General features: G+C 40.6%; 1 protein-coding gene and 1 long non-coding RNA gene across 2 annotated transcripts; one reads left to right on the forward strand and one right to left on the reverse strand.

The window, feature by feature from the left end:
• Nucleotides 1-44: 44 nt before the first annotated feature.
• On the reverse strand, nucleotides 45-1653 carry LOC106566154 (uncharacterized). Its single transcript, XR_001319801.3, has 2 exons — nucleotides 1472-1653; nucleotides 45-466 (listed from the first exon to the last, which is right to left on the reverse strand). It is a non-coding gene; the product is annotated as an uncharacterized LOC106566154 (long non-coding RNA).
• A 4030-nt stretch (nucleotides 1654-5683) lies between these two features.
• Nucleotides 5684-12488, forward strand: LOC106566155 (biogenesis of lysosome-related organelles complex 1 subunit 1). The gene is made up of 4 exons (XM_014134014.3): nucleotides 5684-6006; nucleotides 6822-6894; nucleotides 9145-9277; nucleotides 11194-12488. Exons 1-4 carry the CDS (start codon nucleotides 5946-5948, stop codon nucleotides 11302-11304), a joined length of 378 nt encoding a protein of 125 aa, XP_013989489.1. The 5' UTR covers nucleotides 5684-5945; the 3' UTR covers nucleotides 11305-12488.
• The last annotated feature ends 7545 nt before the right edge of the window (nucleotides 12489-20033 follow it).

Raw genomic sequence — 20033 nt, forward strand, 5'->3', positions numbered from 1 at the left:
TCCTGGTATTGGATATGATTGAAAAATTCTCTCAAAGACATTCATACCTGAGCTGCACATTTATTTGCCAAGGTAGTGTACATGATCAGTGACTATATTAAAAAGTACAGGCTACAATGTGGGCATCCTTTGTACAAAGTTATATTATATTCTACTTAACCATAGGCTTCATTAATGTCATTCAGACTGTTTTGAAGTTGATACAACTGGCTATGAAAGCTGAGGTTCATAGCTAGGTTCTGAACTAATATGGCATACAGGTATTTTTTATCCTCCACTGCGCAATAAGCAAAAATAAAATTGTTAGCTAGCTACATTACTTCATCTGCATTGCATGGCAAATATCAGCAAGGCAAGCTTACAAAATTGTACATTCAATTTGCAGTAAATGCTTTAGCTAGCTAGATTCTTTACATCCACTGTTTAACAAGATGACCGCCTGGTTTGCTGGTTGTTTCAGGAGTCCCTAAAACATTAAACAACCAGAATTACAATTTCATACTCATGTCACAACACACATAAAGCTAGTCAGCTAGTCAGCTAGCTGTCTAACGTTAGCTAGCCAGCTAGCTGTCTAATGTTAGCTAGCTGTCTAATGTTAGCTAGTCAGCTAGCTGTCTAATGTTAGCTAGTCAGCTAGCTGTCTAATGTTAGCTAGTCAGCTAGCTGTCTAATGTTAGCTAGTCAGCTAGCTGTCTAATGTTAGCTAGTCAGCTAGCTGTCTAATGTTAGCTAGTCAGCTAGCTGTCTAATGTTAGCTAGTCAGCTAGCTGTCTAATGTTAGCTAGTCAGCTAGCTGTCTAATGTTAGCTAGTCAGCTAGCTGTCTAATGTTAGCTAGTCAGCTAGCTGTCTAATGTTAGCAAGTCAGCTAGCTGTCTAATGTTAGCTAGCCAGCTAGCTGTCTAATGTTAGCTAGCCAGCTAGCTGTCTAATGTTAGCTAGCCAGCTAGCTGTCTAACGTTAGCTAGCCAGCTAGCTGTCTAATGTTAGCTAGCTGTCTAATGTTAGCTAGTCAGCTAGCTGTCTAATGTTAGCTAGTCAGCTAGCTGTCTAATGTTAGCTAGTCAGCTAGCTGTCTAATGTTAGCTAGTCAGCTAGCTGTCTAATGTTAGCTAGTCAGCTAGCTGTCTAATGTTAGCTAGTCAGCTAGCTGTCTAATGTTAGCTAGTCAGCTAGCTGTCTAATGTTAGCAAGTCAGCTAGCTGTCTAATGTTAGCTAGCCAGCTAGCTGTCTAATGTTAGCTAGCCAGCTAGCTGTCTAATGTTAGCTAGCCAGCTAGCTGTCTAATGTTAGCTAGCCAGCTAGCTGTCTAATGTTAGCTAGTCAGCTAGCTTGCTAAATCGCGATTTCCGTAAATTAACTTTGACATAAAAAAAATATGCATAATCGTTTGTCTCTACATTAACTAACATATTCTTCTGAACTGTACATTTTTGGAATATTTCGTTATGATGTTATAATCACTTACATTTCCTACCATCTTAGTATTTTTGTCAGCCATCTTTGCTGAAGAAAGTCTCCAGCCTTGGGTCCCATAGCGTCAAATTCGTCATGGAAACCACTCGATATGATTGGTCATCGCCCAGCGGTCGCTGCTGGTGATTTGCATAAAGTTGGGATAAGTTTACCTTTTCACCGCCTCCCACGCCACCTTCGCGCCGCCCTCTCCGCTTCTCACCGCTTTCCTTCCATTGAAAATAAACGGGAAGCGGTGTTTCACCGTGCGGCACAATGTGCCAGTGAATACAGGGCATTGCACCAATGCGCCACACGGGAGCTATAATTCAGTCAATATCTGATGGATAATTTTTTTTTAAATCTAAAAGTTTGGAGTATCTTCATCCATTGTCCAACTGTTGCATTATAATTGTTTTTAAAAACCTTTTAATAATTTTGATGAGCGTTGCTTGTGACACCGCCACCCAACAACCCAATACAAGAATTCATTAGCAGTCTGGGTGACTCACTTCAAGGAGAAAGACTATTTTAGATGGTAGACAGTACTTAAAAAGACAGTGTTTTTCCTCTTCTACCTTTTTTAGCCCTCACCGCTCTGTACCACTGCTGCTGCAGACAGCACTATTACAGTATTGATTAATGACTGAGACAGGAGACAGAGAGGAGGTGGAGGAGGAAGAGGTGGTTCATAGGTACTGTATATGAATTGGATTACTGATAGCCACACTCATATCCCATGCTGTGTAAACAGCAGGTGTCGACTAACAGTGAAATGCTTACTTACGGGCCCTTCCCAACGACAGGTGTAGACTAACAGTGAAAAGCTTACTTATGGGCCCTTCCCAAGAACGCAGAGAGAAAGAAAGAGACATTATAGAAACATAATAACACAATAAATAAATGAAAGATAACTTGGTTAAATACACAGGGTACCAGTACTGAGTTGATGATAACTTGGTTAAATACACAGGGTACCAGTACTGAGTTGATGATAACTTGGTTAAATACACAGGGTACCAGTACTGAGTTGATGATAACTTGGTTAAATACACAGGGTACCAGTACTGAGTTGATGATAACTTGGTTAAATACACAGGGTACCAGTACTGAGTTGATGATAACTTGGTTAAATACACAGGGTACCAGTACTGAGTTGATGATAACTTGGTTAAATACACAGGGTACCAGTACTGAGTTGATGATAACTTGGTTAAATACACAGGGTACCAGTACTGAGTTGATGATAACTTGGTTAAATACACAGGGTACCAGTACTGAGTTGATGATAACTTGGTTAAATACACAGGGTACCAGTACTGAGTTGATGATAACTTGGTTAAATACACAGGGTACCAGTACTGAGTTGATGATAACTTGGTTAAATACACAGGGTACCAGTACTGAGTTGATGATAACTTGGTTAAATACACAGGGTACCAGTACTGAGTTGATGATAACTTGGTTAAATACACAGGGTACCAGTACTGAGTTGATGATAACTTGGTTAAATACACAGGGTACCAGTACTGAGTTGATGATAACTTGGTTAAATACACAGGGTACCAGTACTGAGTTGATGATAACTTGGTTAAATACACAGGGTACCAGTACTGAGTTGATGATAACTTGGTTAAATACACAGGGTACCAGTACTGAGTTGATGATAACTTGGTTAAATACACAGGGTACCAGTACTGAGTTGATGATAACTTGGTTAAATACACAGGGTACCAGTACTGAGTTGATGATAACTTGGTTAAATACACAGGGTACCAGTACTGAGTTGATGATAACTTGGTTAAATTCACAGGGTACCAGTACTGAGTTGATGTGTAGGGGTGTGAGGTAATTGAGGTAGATATGCGCATATAGGTAGGGATGAAGTGACTAGGCAACAGGATAGACAATAAAAAGTAGGAGCAGCGTATGTGATTAGTCAAAAGTGATGTTCAGAGTCCTGTTGGTTCCAGACTTTGTTCTCTTTACTACTGCACGGCGAGCGGTACCGGTGCACCGTCTATGACTTGGCTGGCTGGAGTTAATGATACCAGTTGATCCTCAGATCCTCAAAAAATTCTACAGCTGCACCACTGAGAGCGTCTTGACTGGCTGCATCACCTCTTGGTATGGCAACTGCTTGGCATCCGACCGTAAGGTGCTACAGATGGTGATGCGTACGGCCCAGTACATCAGTAGAGCCGAGCTCCCTGCCATCCAGGACCTCTATACCAGGCGGTGTCAGAGGAAGGCCTTAAAAATTGTCAAAGACTCCAGCCACCCAAGTCATAGACTGTTGTCTCTGCTACCTCACGGCAAGCGGTACCGATGCACCAAGTCTGGAACCAACGGGACCCTGAACAGCTTCTGCCCCCAACCCATACGACTGTTAAATAGTTAGTCCGGGTAGCTATTGGTTAGCTATTTAACTATCTGCATTGACCCTTTTTGCACAAACTCTTTTAACACATCACATACTCTGCTGCTACTGTTTATTATCTGTCACTTTATTCCTAGTTATATGTACATATCTACCTCAATTACAGCATACCTCTGCACATCGACTCAGTACTGGTACCCCATGTATAGAGCCAAGTTATAGTTACTGAATGTGTATCTATTATTACTTTCATTATTACATGTTTTACTTTTCTATTATTTTCTTTCTCTCTGCATTGTTGGGAAGGGCCGTAAGTAAGCATTTCACTGTTAGTCCACACCTGTTGTTTACAAAGCATGTGATGTTTTAGCATGGGCAAGGGCAGGGCCATTGAGGCCTTACACCATGCTTCTGCCATTTTAAAGTAGTCAAAGGAGTCAACTAGGTGGGGATTCCTATGGGTTGTAGCCTCAATGGCGCTGCCCATGCTGTCACAGACACTAATGGCACAGATGGTATAATGGCACAGGGAAGAGAGGAAGAAGAGAATGAGGAAAGCAGAGGTTGGATTTGAATTGGAGGACGATGGCAATAAAAATGGAGATGGGGTGTCGAAGAAAAGTGGTGTCAAGTGCAAACAGAGTGAGCCAGACTGAGTTCTGGAGGTGAAATGGAAGTGAATGAGGGTGAGTTAAGTGAGCTGGAAGATGTGGTGAAGAGCTCAGCACTTGAGCCTGGCATCAATTGACATGAAAAAGAAGAATCTGGTCTAGTAAGAGTGAACTTTTTTTTGGAGAAAGTGGACTCTTGCCTTTTTTAGTCGGATTCATTTGTGGTTTCATGGTGGATGAGAAAGGAGTTGGGTGCAGTTGAATCAGTGAAGGTAACCCGTAGTGGACTTGTGATATTTGTTTGTGTTTGTTCTGATCAGAGGATAGCGGACGCTCTGTGTCACGCAACTTGGGTGTAGATCTGTTTCTTGCTTTGCTGTTAGGAACAGGGCACCATTGAAAGGAGTGATTTCTGGGGGTAGCGTTACGTGTGGAGGTGGAGAGATTGAAGGTGAGAATTCCTGGTGTTTGTGATGCCCACCGTTCAGACCCGGTGGTGAGCGTGGTGAAACAGAGGAGTCACTGTTGGTCCTTCTGAGTTTTGAGTCATATATTAGTTATCCTGTTAGAGCTTTTGTGCCGAATCCACTGCAGTGTTTCAGGTCCCACGTTTATGGCCATGTTGTAGTAGTTTATAGGAAGAAGATTCCAAGATGTGGGAAGTGTGCAGGAGGGCATGTGATAAAGGATTGTGTGGTTTCGGGGGATAAAGGTGTGTGTGTGTGTGTGTGTGTGTGTGTGTGTGTGTGTGTGTGTGTGTGTGTGTGTGTGTGTGTGTGTGTGTGTGTGTGTGTGTGTGTGTAAACTGTAGGAGTGCCCATGTTGCTGGGGGATCGGAAGTGTCCGGTGAGAGAGAGGCAGGTTGAAGTGGCCAGAGTCAGAGTAGTGCTGAAGAAAGTAGAGGAGGATGGGTCAACGGTGAAGGATCCTGAGAGGATTGCTGTGAGTAGTCGATCTGTGCAAGCACAGAGAGATAGAGCAACGAGTGATGTTTGCTTCAGTAAGGGTGGCTTCTTAGCGTTCATAGCAATGGTGATCAACTGTACCACAGAAATGGAATGTAAATCACAGCAAATAGATGTTGTGGTGGCAGCTGCAGAGAAGTATTTGGGTATATGAGATTTGACTTTGGAAGAGTGGTGTGTTGAGTGGCGGTGTTTTTCTCTTTTCCCATTTTTTCTGACAAAGTACAACGGATTTATATTATAGTCCACTTGGTGGCAGTAATGCAACATATTGGATGCCAACTTCCGTTAAACTCCAAAGAAGAAATAAAAACGGATCTGAAGTCAATATTGCGTTATTTTGGGCTAATTCAACGTTTCTGCTTTGGAATGGAAAGCTGATCTTAGATATTTGCCTACGAGAAACGCCATTGATCATCATTACGTGGGTCTGGTGACAACAGCTGTAAATCCTGCCAGCTCTCATGTCCCTGCTAGATAAATGAAAATACATTACACAATTAAATTAAGGTAGCGAACAATAAAGTAAAAATGCTTTCTCGTTTATTGAAGGAGCACCATGCAAAGCAAAACGAGAGAAAGGAACTGCAAGGTGAGACCAGGGTAAAGAAAGTATCGTGTGTCGCTGCAGCTAACTATGCTATATGCTAAAAACATTAGCTAGGAAATATAGTTAGCAAGTTAGCTGCAACAACAAGGTTCTAGTTAGTTGAACCTTTAGAACAAACAACTGTTTGAAATACATGAGTCGAACAAATTGTCAATTTCGTGACGATAACTGGATTTATAGTTAGTTAGGTCTGTTTAGCAGAGTTGCCTCTGCTAGTAACGTTATTGGAACTGACGCCCTGGACCAGTCACTTAGCTAACTAGCACCTGGAATCGACTTTATACCGCATATATATATATATATATATATAGTAACGACCCAATATATATGTGGTTATATACAAGTACATGTACTCCAATGGTTACTCAAGTTTGGGTGAATACAACCAATTTAGCTAACTAGAAGACGGTACCGTTGTTGACTTGATGGCTAACCTAGCTACGTTATGCTATTCCACCCATGACATGGTAGGTGGGGTTTGTTCATTCCGGGGTGGCGGATTCCTACATTTGTCCAATAACTAGAAACTCTAGTTTTGCTTCCGTTTGGTTATTAAACGGTAAACGTTTTCTGTAGGTGCATTCATTACGCATATTCTGCAACAGAAACAGTTTACTCCAAACTATTTAACGTTTTGCAAAAAAAAAAAAAAAAACGGAGTTTCTATTGAAGAAATTCAGGTAGGACCCTCCCTGTTTTTTGTTCTGTTGTGGTCGATTTACTTCTATTTGGTGGTTTAAACGGTTTCCGCTTGAAGATGTAATGAATACACTCCTGTTTTCTTTTGCCCTGCTCAGAGAGACGCAGACGAGAGGCTATTGCAGCTGCCACCTGTCTAACAGAAGCCTTGGTGGATCACCTCAATGTTGGGTATGTGAATATATGGCTAGAAGCTAGCTTGTGGCATTTACCCTGTAGAGACCTATAAAAATATGTATTTATTTTTTGCCTGACTATGTTTTGTTTTTCCCAAATTCGTTATTTTCCATTTTAGTTTTTCAAGATTTAAGTTTTCGCTCTCTCTCACTCACTTAAAAAAATAAAAGTATATATATATATATATATATATATATATATATATATATATATATATATATATATATATATAAAAATGGATGTTGTTGTAAGACCACACTAATGTTTAAACTGCATCAGAAGACACATTTTTAGTTCTGGGATTTTTTTTCTTCAAATATGATTTTTGTGTAGTTACCCTTTAATGGAAATGTGCACCAGGAAGAAACAGTTGTTTGGTTAAGCGGTGTTTCTGTAGTGCTCGTGTGATTGCAGAGTTTGCAAAACAAATGGCCACTGGATTGATGCAAATAATCACAATATTATTCTGCCAGGTAGACATATAGGCTACTTTGTAGTTAACATTTTTAATTGATAAGGTTTTTGGGAAAGCCTTTCTATCTCTACCAGAATAATGTTATCATTAGCATCATAGCTAACGGCTACACAAAGTGTAGACGTATGCACCGCACACACCCACTCAGAGGCATTCCTGTGCTGTTTCAGAAAGTTGCATGAAAATACGAATCACTGATGCATTTTGTTTGTCTTATGATTCACTTTGGCAAATTTTAATGACATTTCTAATAACTTCTAATAACTTTTGTTCAATAGATTTTAGTTAATTTCCAAACAAGTTGAATATATTGTTGAATTACGTTTTTAATGTCTTGATTCCGTCCACAACACAGATTTAAAAAAATGTTTTATAGGGACCTACCCCTGTTTTTATGTACCCATCTTGTCATTTTGGTTCAAGTCATTCAGCTGTTCAACTCGGCCATTTCAGATCAAATTTGTTGACACGTGACAAATTAGGCCTGTTTTGTAACCTGCATTGAAAATGTTTAGCTACCATCTTGTATATGAGCTGTAGGTTTATATCATTTTGTCAAATGCACTTGATCTTAGCTAGCTAACGTCTCCATGACAACACCTACAGGTGTGATCTGGGATTTCTATTGGAGAAGCAGTTTCTTCCCATCTTCATACAAAGCAATCTTTGATTTTATAACTGAAAATGCCCCATAGATATTTTTTTTTATTATCCTGGACAAAAAAAAAAAATCAAACGTTTTCAATGGAGATTCTCAATTGAGTTGTTAGTTCAGGACTAGGCATCATCTGTGCCCAGGAAACTGCCCCCTGTCAGTGTGCTTATTAGCTTTCAATCACTGTGTTAACCAATGATAACATGTGACTCCACAGCACAGTGTACATACACACCGGTAATATTTCAATAGTACAAAAGTAAATTAAAATCAAATTGTATTCGCCACATGCGCCGAATACAACAGGTGTAGACCTTACAGTGAAATGCTTACTTACAAGCCCTTATTAACCAACAATGCAGTTTTAAGAAAATATTTACTAAATACATATATTTTTTTAAGTATAACAAAAATAACAATAACGAGGCTATATACAGGTGGTGTAGGTAATTTGTACATGTAGGTAGGGGTAAAGTGTCTATGCATAGATATAAACAGCGAGTAGCAGCCAAAAAATGTAAATAGTCCGGGTGGTCATTTGGTTACTTGTTCAGCAATCTTATGGCTTGGGGGTAGAAGCTGTTTAAGGAGCCGTTTGGACCTAGAGTCGGCGCTCCGGTACCGCTTGCCGTGCGGTAGCAGAGAGAACAGCCTGACTAGGGTGGCTGGAGTCTTTGACCATTTTTAGGGCCTTCCTCTGACACCGCCTGGTATAGAGGTCCTGGATGGCAGGAAGTTTGATCTAGTGGCGACACACAAGAAAAGCACCATGTGAAAACAGTTGGACTTGACTACCATTGTTGCGCCACTACATTCAATTGCAGTTAACAAAGAGTATAAAGTCAAGTGTAGAAACCTACTTTTTTTGTTGTTGAGATTATGGATTTCATAAGGATTCTTTTTTTTTTTTTTACACTTTCATAATCACTACTTCCTGTCTAATTTCTCTTCAGTATCCAATAGAATGTCTTTGCACATAAGATGTCATCAATTCAACCTTCTGTTGATTTGTTAGACGTTGCTTAGGCCTACATCCTTATGTCAAATCTTCTGATCGCCATGTCTCTTAAAATGTTGTTATACTCATCTTCCAGTTGCTGTGTTTTAATTCCAGGGTGGCCCAGGCGTACGTGAACCAGAGGAAGCTGGACCATGAGGTGAAGACGTTACAGGTGCAGGCCAGCCAGTTCTCCAAGCAGACCGCTCAGTGGATCAGTATGGTGGAAGGCTTTAACCAAGCCCTGAAGGTATACAGACTGTACAGTATGGTGGAAGGCTTTAACTAAGCCCTGAAGGTATACAGACTGTACAGTATGGTGGAAGGCTTTAACTAAGCCCTGAAGGTATACAGACACTATACAGTATGGTGGAAGGCTTTAACTAAGCCCTGAAGGTATACAGACTGTACAGTATGGTGGAAGGCTTTAACCAAGCCCTGAAGGTATACAGACTGTACAGTATGGTCTTAGATTAGTAGCTATTTCCCCCCTAAATCCTTTTGTTTGTTGAATGATAGCAGGCCCCAAAATGACCCCCCTGTAATGAGTGTTTCAAACCTGATGAGGAGTACAATATAAGTTTCCTTTGGGATCAGAACAAACTGGTGTCTTTTCATCGCCAGAGGCCTAGCTGTTAGTTTACTTTCCACTCCTGTTATAATGTTAACCCTGCCACATTCCCAGCCAGGCAAACATGTTAAATAGGTTCAAGAGCATTTTAGTTAAACACGTGTGATACTTAACATTTAGTAGGCCTCAAGCTCATCAAAGCAATATATATCACTGACTCAAACAGATGGTGAGCTACTGTTTTTTAAGTACCAAGGCTCACACTCAGCTTTAAGCCAATCTCTGCCTGTGTTAACATTGACACCAGTAGATGCCTAAGGTATGGAGGGAAATCCAAACCCTTGTTGTTGAACATCAAATGCCATATTCCATCTCTCGGGTCTGTAATCTTCCAGGAAGCTGTATTAGAGGTGCATAAGGAATGTGTCCTGTACAGTCACATACCTTGGCTTGGTCAGGAAGAACAGAGAGCGAGCGAGAGAGTAAGGTTGATATGTTTTGGTATTAATCCTTAAGTCTTTTGACACTCCCGTGCGTCAATCTAAGTAACATAATAATAAAAAAAATCCCTATCAGAAAATACGTCAGTTTAAGGTAGAGATATCATGGCATCCGCCTATTTCGCCTTCCGGATCTGCGGTGGAAGGTGGCCGAGCTACAGCGGTGTATGTCCGAACATGAGACATCCTGAAAATCCGTCTTCTCACGAAAAGGTCGTTTTGTGGCAGTTTTGTGATATTGTTCCAAAAAATATATATTTCCTAAACTTTACTTACATCTCCTAGATATAGGACAGACACTTCAAAAACATATTCCTTATGATCTATTTAGATATTTTTTGTTTGTGTTATTCAATGTGTTTGTATGGGCTATAGTAGCAAAAGCCAAATGTCATATTTTATCATTTAAAAAAACAAAAAAAACATTTTATACCTAAAGTTCAAAATCAAATAGCTAAATGACTAATGGTCTGACCATCTTAAAACAATTCCATATGTTAGCTTAGTAGAGGTTAAATAGCTCTGAGTCATCTGTGTCACAGCTCACTCATGCTTTGTCAAGAATTTACTGTTGGCTTTGTCATTAAGAGGATAACTTTCAGGACTGCCTGACGATTAAATGTCAGGTGCTCACTCATAAAGTTAATAATGCCCCCCCTTCTCGTAAAGTTGATCATGTCCCCCCTTGTCGTAAAGTTGATCATGTCCCCCTTTGTCGTAAAGTTGATCATGCCCCCCCTTCTCATAAAGTTGATCATGTCCCCCCTTGTCGTAAAGTTGATCATGCCCCGCCTTGTCGTAAAGTCGATCATGTCCCCCTTTGTCGTAAAGTTGATCATGCCCCCCCTTCTCATAAAGTTGATAATGTCCCCCCTTCTCATAAAGTTGATCATGCCCCCCTTGTCGTAAAGTTGATCATGTCCCCCTTGTGGTAGGAAATAGCTGCAACACTTGTGTAGTCTTTAACATGTAGGCTACTTATTCATGAACTTCTGACATTTTTAGTTGTACCTCTTCCCATTGTATCCTTAGTATTGACCCCTTAATAAGGCAGCCCTAGCCTTTTAACCTTTTTTATGTTTTTGTTTTGAACAGGAAATAGGTGATGTGGAGAACTGGGCTCGCAGTATTGAGATGGACATGAGAACCATCGCTACAGCTCTGGAGTACGTACACAAGGGTCAGCTCACATCAGCCTCTTCATAGATACGCTGAACCTTAACCTGGAACTGATAGCCTGCTGCTAGCTTCAGTAGCTGAACGCTTTCACTGTGAAAGAGTGGTGGACTTACCACGGATACCAGGATTCTGGTTAAAAAAACCCAACTAAAAACAGCTGATGAACCATCTGAAAAGTTGATTGGAGGCTTCAGTAATGACTAAGGCTTTAAGGCTTGCTCAGTGTTCATGAGTGACACATTGTGTTACAGTAGGAACAGTATGTCTGTGGACAAATAAACCTAATTTAACAGAGCGCCTATGGCCCATCTGCAATGTAGTTTTGTCCACAACCCTTTAATTGTTAAAGGTCTGTACCAAAATATACTAGCGGTCGTGGAAATATCGGGAACTAATTGTCCACAGACCAGGTATAATGGGCAACAACTTCAGATGGGTCCATGTGAATTTAGCAACACTCCTAATAATAATAATAATGATTTAGCTGTTTGTCCAAACATTGTTTCCTTTTGTGAGTCAATCTGTGTGGGAGAACAAGACAAAGCTAATGTATATAATCCATTGTATGGGCAATGCAATGTTTTAACAAATCTTCTTCGGAAAAGATCAATAGTTCAGATTGGTTTAGTCTCTCTCTAGCGTACCAGTCAGTCATTCTCTAAAGTTATTCCATTTTCCTATTCCCATGAGGATGAATAGGACTTTGAAATGTGGATTAGCTAGCGAGGCGTTGGAACAAAGGAGGCCTGTTTGTGAAATAGTACCATGGAGAAATAGGATTTATTGGCTTGTAATTGGTCGCCTGTTTAGAATGAGAGACTTGTCTGGTAACTGCCATCTCTCCTGGATGACTAAAACAACCTAGTCTGGTTAAAGCAGACTGAATGATGTGTTCACCAGTGACATCCGTCTGGGTTAAGCAGGTGGTATCTGTACCCTGTTTTAATAAAAGCCACGTTAAGTCTCTTGCTTCTTGAAAAACCTTTTGGATCATGTATGTTCAATTAATCGTTCTCTCTCACGGTGTATTGTAGCCTGAGTGCCTGTCAGTTTCTGCTATTGTACCTACTCATTGTCACGTCAAACACATTAACCGCAATGGAGTTGACGAGAGCACAAACGGATCTGGGGGACCAGGTTATACGTGTCAAGTTCTCGTCTTTTAACTCTGATGTGACGGTTCTCTACTCTTGAATAAAGAAATGAAGTCATTTGTTGTTTTTGTATTATTTTTGGACTGTGGAATCCAGCTGAAAAGACAAAGTAAAACGAGGAAAGTTGTTTCATCACTAGGCCACGGAGCACTAGAGCTCAATCACGTTGCTGTTTAGTAAACCAGTCTCTTTCATAAGTTCTGACAACCTCATGACGTTTGGGTTACTGCATGCACAAATTCATCTAAAATACAACAACAAAAGAATCAAACCCGTAGGTGACGAACACGGATATAACAGACATGGTCCACTCGCTGAATAAGTGTGGGTAAATATTCCATTAAAAATCTACTGTTTCCAGCTACAACAGTAATTTACAACATTAACAATGTCTACACTGTATTTCTGATCAATTTGATGTTATTTTAATGGACAAAAAAAAGAAGCTTTTCTTTCAAAAACAAGGACATTTTTAAGTGACCCCAAACTTTTGAACTGTAGTGTACATGTAACTTTTATTTTTTATTCGTATTTTTTTAAACTGCGTGTAAGTAAGCATTTCACTGTAAGGTATTGTATTCTGCACATGTGACGAATACGATTTGATTTGAGGTCTCTATAGACCTAAATAGGATTAGTGTGCATTTAGTTAACCCTCTTTTACAGAACGGTATGGCGATGTACAGTAAATGTAACAATATTACATTGCAAGCTGAAACATAAAGTTCCACAAGGTAACATTGAGCAGTTTTAGTATATTTGACAAGAGTTTTAGACTAAAGACACCAAGACTGACATCTATCTGTATTATTAGAACTCTAGATACTGACAGATACAGTTGAAGTTGGAAGTTTACATACGCTTAGGTTGGAATCATTAAAACACGTTTTTCAACCACTCCACAAATTTCTTGTTAACAAACTATAGTTTTGGCAAGTCGGTTAGGACATCTACTTTGTGCATGACACAAGTAATTGTTCCAACAATTGTTTAGACAGATTTTTTCACTTATAATTCACTGTATCACAATTCCAGTGGGTCAGAAGTTTACATACACTAAGTTGACTAAATTCCAGAAAATGATGTCATGGCTTTAGAAGCTTCTGATTGACTCAAATTATGTCAATTAGCCTATTACCTGTGGATGTATTTCAAGGCCTACCTTCAAACTCAGTGACATCATGGAAAAATCAAAAGAAATCAGCCAAGACCTCAGAAAAAAAATTGTAGGCCTCCACAGGTCTGGTTCATCCTTGGGAGCAATTTCCAAACGCCTGAAGGTACCACGTTCATCTGTACAAACAATAGTACGCAAGTATAAACACCATGGGACCACGCAGCCGTCATACTGCTCAGGAAGGAGACGCGTTCTGTCTCCTAGAGATGAACGTACTTTGGTGAGAAAAGTGTAAATCAATCCCAGAACAACAGCAAAGGACCTTGTGGAGATGCTGGAGGAAACAGGTACAAAAGTATCTATATCCACAGTAAAATGAGTCCTATATCGACATAACCTGAAAGGCCGCTCAGCAAGGAAGAAGCCACTGCTCCAAAACCGCTATAAAAAAGCCAGTTTACGGTTTGCAACTGCACATGGGGACAACGATCGTACTTTTTGGAGAAATGTCCTCTTGTCTGATGAAACAAAAATAGTACTGTTTGGCCATAATGACCATCGTTATGTTTGGAGGAAAAAGGGGGACGCTTGCAAGCCGAAGAACATCATCCCAACCATGAAGCACGGGGGTGGCAGCATCATGATGTGGGGGTGCATTGCTGCAGGAGGGACTGGTGCACTTCACAAAATAGATAGCATCATGAGGAAGTAAAAGAATGTGGATATATTGAATCAACATCTAAAGACATCAGTCAGGAAGTTAAAGCTTGGTCGCAAATGGGACTTACAAATGGACAATGACCCCCAAGCATACTTCCACAGTTGTGGCAAAATGGCTTAAGGACAACAAAGTCAAGGTATTGGAGTGGCCATCACAAAGCCCTGACCTCAATCCTATAGAACATTTGTGCTTGTGGAAGGCTACCTGAAACGTTTGACCCAAGTTAAACAATTTAAAGGCAATGCTACCAAATACTAATTGAGTGTATGTAAACTTCTGACCCACTGGGAATGTGATGAAAGAAAATAAAAGCTGAAATAAATCATTCTCTCTACTATTATTCTGACAGTTCACATTCTTAAAGATAGTGGTGATCCTAACTGACCTAAAACAGGGATTTTTTACTAGGATTAAATGTCAGGAATTGTGATAAACTGAGTTTAAATGTATTTGGCTAAGGTGTATGTAAACTTCCGACTTCAACTGTACAAACTGACATTTTGAAATCAACTGATATCTATTTAAAGAATTCACTGGTAAGTAAATTACTGGTCCGTCCACATAATCCCTCTTATTTACCTTTATTTAACTACGCAAGTTAATTAAGAACAAATTCTTATGTTCAATGACGGCCTAGGAACAGTGGGTTAACTGCCTTGTTCAGGGGCAGAACGACAGATTTTTACATTGTCAGCTCGGGGATTCAATCTTGTAACCTTTCGGTTACTAGTCCAACGCTCTAACCACTAGGCTGCCCTTCTTGTCCACCTCCCTTTATTCCCAACCCACACACTCCATGTATACACACTCACAAATAACCCCCCCCACACACACACTCCCACGTACACACAGCTTTCAGATTACAAATTGCAGATTGTCTTAAAAAGGATCAACTAGAGGGATAAAGCCCTTTCTCTGCCAGTCACTCACAGTGACACAATACATGCTACTGGCTGCAGGGACCAAATTGTTACTGTCAGAGAGTGAAGAGGCAGACCGGTGGACCAGTGAACCACCGATACCAGGTAAGTTGGCATTTTAATTACAGGGAAAAGGTAGGTTGGCTTTTTAAGTTTGATCATCAGATAATTAAAACTGAATAGTTAAACATAAATATTGTATTGAGTACATTTTTTGAAGTGATTAATGTAAAGTGGTACCCAATAATTTAAACTTAAAAAATATAATTAGATATTTACTGGGTGGCATAGCTAATTCTGGTACATGACATGTAGTAAATTGTGTTTTATTTTTAAATGATTTTTTATAAATTTATTACGTCATATTATACAAAAGGCTCCGGGTTTACTAAGCCCTTGTACAGATTTGTATGTTATTATCCCGAGGGGAAAGGATCATGTCGATGAAGGACAAGAGTGAATGAGGACAGTTTCATGTGCTCAGCTTTATGTCCTTTATTCCCCCTTCTAACAAAGAGGTGCACATGAGTTACTGTCCTCTCACTATCACACTAGTTACTGTCCTCTAACTAGTTACTGTCCTCTAACTATCACACTAGTTACTGTCCTCTCACCATCACACTAGTTACTGTCCTCTAACTAGTTACTGTCCTCTAACTATCACACTAGTTACTGTCCTCTCACCATCACACTAGTTACTGTCCTCTAACTATCACACTAGTTACTGTCCTCTAACCATCACACTAGTTACTGTCCTCTAACCATCACACTAGTTACTGTCCTCTAACCATCACACTAGTTACTGTCCTCTAACCATCACACTAGTTACTGTCCTCTAACCATCACACTAGTTACTGTCCTCTAACTAGTTACTGTCCTCTCACTATCACACTAGTTACTGTCCTCTAACTAGTTACTGTCCTCTAACCATCACACTAGTTACTGTCCTCTAACCATCACAGTAGTTACTGTCCTCTAACCATCACACTAGTTACTGTCCTCTAACCATCACACTAGTTACTGTCCTCTCACCATCACACTAGTTACTGTCCTCTCACTATCACACTAGTTACTGTCCTCTAACTAGTTACTGTCCTCTAACTATCACACTAGTTACTGTCCTCTCACCATCACACTAGTTACTGTCCTCTCACTATCACACTAGTTACTGTCCTCTAACTAGTTACTGTCCTCTAACTATCACACTAGTTACTGTCCTCTCACCATCACACTAGTTACTGTCCTCTAACTATCACACTAGTTACTGTCCTCTCACCATCACACTAGTTACTGTCCTCTAACTATCACACTAGTTACTGTCCTCTAACCATCACACTAGTTACTGTCCTCTCACTGTCTCACTAGTTACTGTCTTCTAACCACCACACTAGTTACTGTCCTCTAACCATCACACTAGTTACTGTCCTCTAACCATCACACTAGTTACTGTCCTCTCACTGTCTCACTAGTTACTGTCCTCTCACCATCACACTAGTTACTGTCCTCTAACCATCTCACTAGTTACTGTCCTCTAACCATCACACTAGTTACTGTCCTCTCACCATCACACTAGTTACTGTCCTCTCACTGTCTCACTAGTTACTGTCTTCTAACCATCACACTAGTTACTGTCCTCTAACCATCACACTAGTTACTGTCCTCTAACCATCACACTAGTTACTGTCCTCTAACCATCACACTAGTTACTGTCCTCTCACCATCACACTAGTTACTGTCCTCTCACCACCACACTAGTTACTGTCCTCTAACTGTATCACTAGTTACTGTCCTCTCACCATCTCACTAGTTACTGTCCTCTAACTATCACACTAGTTACTGTCCTCTCACCATCACACTAGTTACTGTCCTCTAACTATCACACTAGTTACTGTCCTCTAACCATCACACTAGTTACTGTCCTCTCACTGTCTCACTAGTTACTGTCTTCTAACCACCACACTAGTTACTGTCCTCTCACCATCACACTAGTTACTGTCCTCTCACCACCACACTAGTTACTGTCCTCTAACTGTATCACTAGTTACTGTCCTCTCACCATCTCACTAGTTACTGTCCTCTAACCATCACACTAGTTACTGTCCTCTAACCATCACACTAGTTACTGTCTTCTCACCATCACACTAGTTACTGTCCTCTAACTGTATCACTAGTTACTGTCCTCTAACCATCACAGTAGTTACTGTCCTCTAACCATCACACTAGTTACTGTCCTCTAACCATCACACTAGTTACTGTCCTCTCACCATCACACTAGTTACTGTCCTCTAACCATCACACTAGTTACTGTCCTCTAATCATCACACTAGTTACTGTCCTCTAACCATCACACTAGTTACTGTCCTCTAACCATCACACTAGTTACTGTCCTCTCACCATCACACTAGTTACTGTCCTCTAACCATCACACTAGTTACTGTCCTCTAACCATCACACTAGTTACTGTCCTCTCACCATCACACTAGTTACTGTCCTCTAACCATCACACTAGTTACTGTCCTCTAACCATCTCACTAGTTACTGTCCTCTAACCATCACACTAGTTACTGTCCTCTCACTATCACACTAGTTACTGTCCTCTAACTAGTTACTGTCCTCTAACTATCACACTAGTTACTGTCCTCTAACCATCACACTAGTTACTGTCCTCTCACCATCACACTAGTTACTGTCCTCTAACCATCACACTAGTTACTGTCCCCTAACCATCACACTAGTTACTGTCCTCTAACTGTATCACTAGTTACTGTCCTCTAACCATCACACTAGTTACTGTCCTCTCACCATCACACTAGTTACTGTCCTCTAACTAGTTACTGTCCTCTAACTATCACACTAGTTACTGTCCTCTCACCATCACACTAGTTACTGTCCTCTAACCATCACACTAGTTACTGTCCTCTAACTGTATCACTAGTTACTGTCCTCTCACCACCACACTAGTTACTGTCCTCTAACCACCACACGAGTTACTGTCCTCTAACCACCACACTAGTTACTGTCCTCTAACTAGTTACTGTCCTCTAACCATCACACTAGTTACTGTCCTCTCACTGTCTCACTAGTTACTGTCCTCTAACCATCACAAATAGAGATGTGAAAAGGAAGGTGATGATTGAAATAGGTTAGTCTATATGATGTACTTTTAATTTATGATTTTATGGCTAACATAGTTACAGTTGTGCCAGGCAATATCTAGTCCTACAAGTGTTATTCCTACTGGTGTATTAATTTGTTCCTGTTTCCCAACACCATCGTTGGTCCGTGCACCTTGCTTACATACAGTATGTGTCCCTTTCTCCAGTGTGATTTCCAGGATGTCCTAATCTATTCCACCCCAAGCCTAATAAGCCTGCAGGGAAGCTAATACGTTTGGATTGATGAGAGTCTTACTGAGAGTCTTGAACAGAGACATTGGTTTTTTTGGTTGCTACATACTAAACCCCTATCCTCGTCCCAATGCCTCTGTGTTTCATAAGAGCTTTATCCCAAGATTCCTCATGTGCTCTGACGAAACCAGCTGCCTACATTATGCATGTCATTCTCTAAATACCTCACTGGAAATCCCCAAAACACGTGTTTTAAGACTTCAGATTCATTTGATCCTTGTCACAATAGAATACCCTATAAAGTAGACCCCACACAATTGAGAATTGTTCTTTTTGGACTTTCACTGCGTGGTGTTTTGGGGTTGAGTCATTTCACTGCGTGGTGTTTTGGGGTTGAGTCATTTCACTGGGTGGTGTTTTGAGGTTGAGTCATTTCACTGGATGGTGTTTTGGGGTTGAGTCATTTCACTGGATGGTGTTTTGGGGTTGAGTCATTTCACTGCATGGTGTTTTGGGGTTGAGTCATTTCATGGATGGTGTTTTGGGGTTGAGTCATTCACTGGATGGTGTTTTGGGGTTGAGTCATTTCACTGGATGGTGTTTTGGGGTTGAGTCCTTTTACTGGATGGTGTTTTGAGGTTGAGTCATTTCACTGGATGGTGTTTTGGGGTTGAGTCCTTTCACTGGATGGTGTTTTGAGGTTGAGTCATTTCACTGGATGGTGTTTTGGGGTTGAGTCCTTTCACTGGATGGTGTTTTGAGGTTGAGTCATTTCACTGGATGGTGTTTTGGGGTTGAGTCCTTTCACTGGATGGTGTTTTGGGGTTGAGTCATTTCACTGGATGGTGTTTTGGGGTTGAGTCCTTTCACTGGATGGTGTTTTGAGGTTGAGTCATTTCACTGGGTGGTGTTTTGTGGTTGAGTCATTTCACTGGATGGTGTTTTGGGGTTGAGTCATTTCACTGGATGGTGTTTTGGGGTTGAGTCATTTCACTGGATGGTGTTTTGGGGTTGAGTCCTTTCACTGGATGGTGTTTTGAGGTTGAGTCATTTCACTGGATGGTGTTTTGGGGTTGAGTCATTTCACTGGATGGTGTTTTGGGGTTGAGTCCTTTCACTGGATGGTGTTTTGAGGTTGAGTCATTTCACTGGATGGTGTTTTGGGGTTGAGTCCTTTCACTGGATGGTGTTTTGAGGTTGAGTCATTTCACTGGGTGGTGTTTTGGGGTTGAGTCCTTTCACTGAGGCCTGTATCTTGCTGTATCTTACAATGAACACTCTACCAACTTTACTTACTTAAAATTCCTTTTTGTCTCATTTACTTTGTCCTGGTGAACTACTTACAAAAATATATACAGAGGTAGCAGCTGATCAGCAGATGAAGTTACAGCAGGACACATACTGCAACATGTTTCCACCGAATAGGTCTTGCTCAGGTCGTGTTGATAACATTTGTAATTTGTGTTTTGTCCAGGCATCACAGGGATACATTTTTCT

The sequence above is a fragment of the Salmo salar genome, chromosome 12, assembly GCF_965601325.2.
Source record: "Salmo salar chromosome 12, fSalSal1, whole genome shotgun sequence".
In the NCBI taxonomy this organism is placed as follows: domain Eukaryota; kingdom Metazoa; phylum Chordata; class Actinopteri; order Salmoniformes; family Salmonidae; genus Salmo; species Salmo salar.

Excerpts from the sequence above, each read along its gene's own strand:
- LOC106566155 (XM_014134014.3), top strand. The coding sequence starts at position 5,946 with ATGCTTTCTCGTTTATTGAAGGAGCACCATGCAAAGCAAAACGAGAGA. Across the intron at positions 6,895-9,144 it reads GTGGATCACCTCAATGTTGG|GGTGGCCCAGGCGTACGTGA; the intron begins GTATGTGAATAT and ends TTTTAATTCCAG. Across the intron at positions 9,278-11,193 it reads GCTTTAACCAAGCCCTGAAG|GAAATAGGTGATGTGGAGAA; the intron begins GTATACAGACTG and ends TGTTTTGAACAG.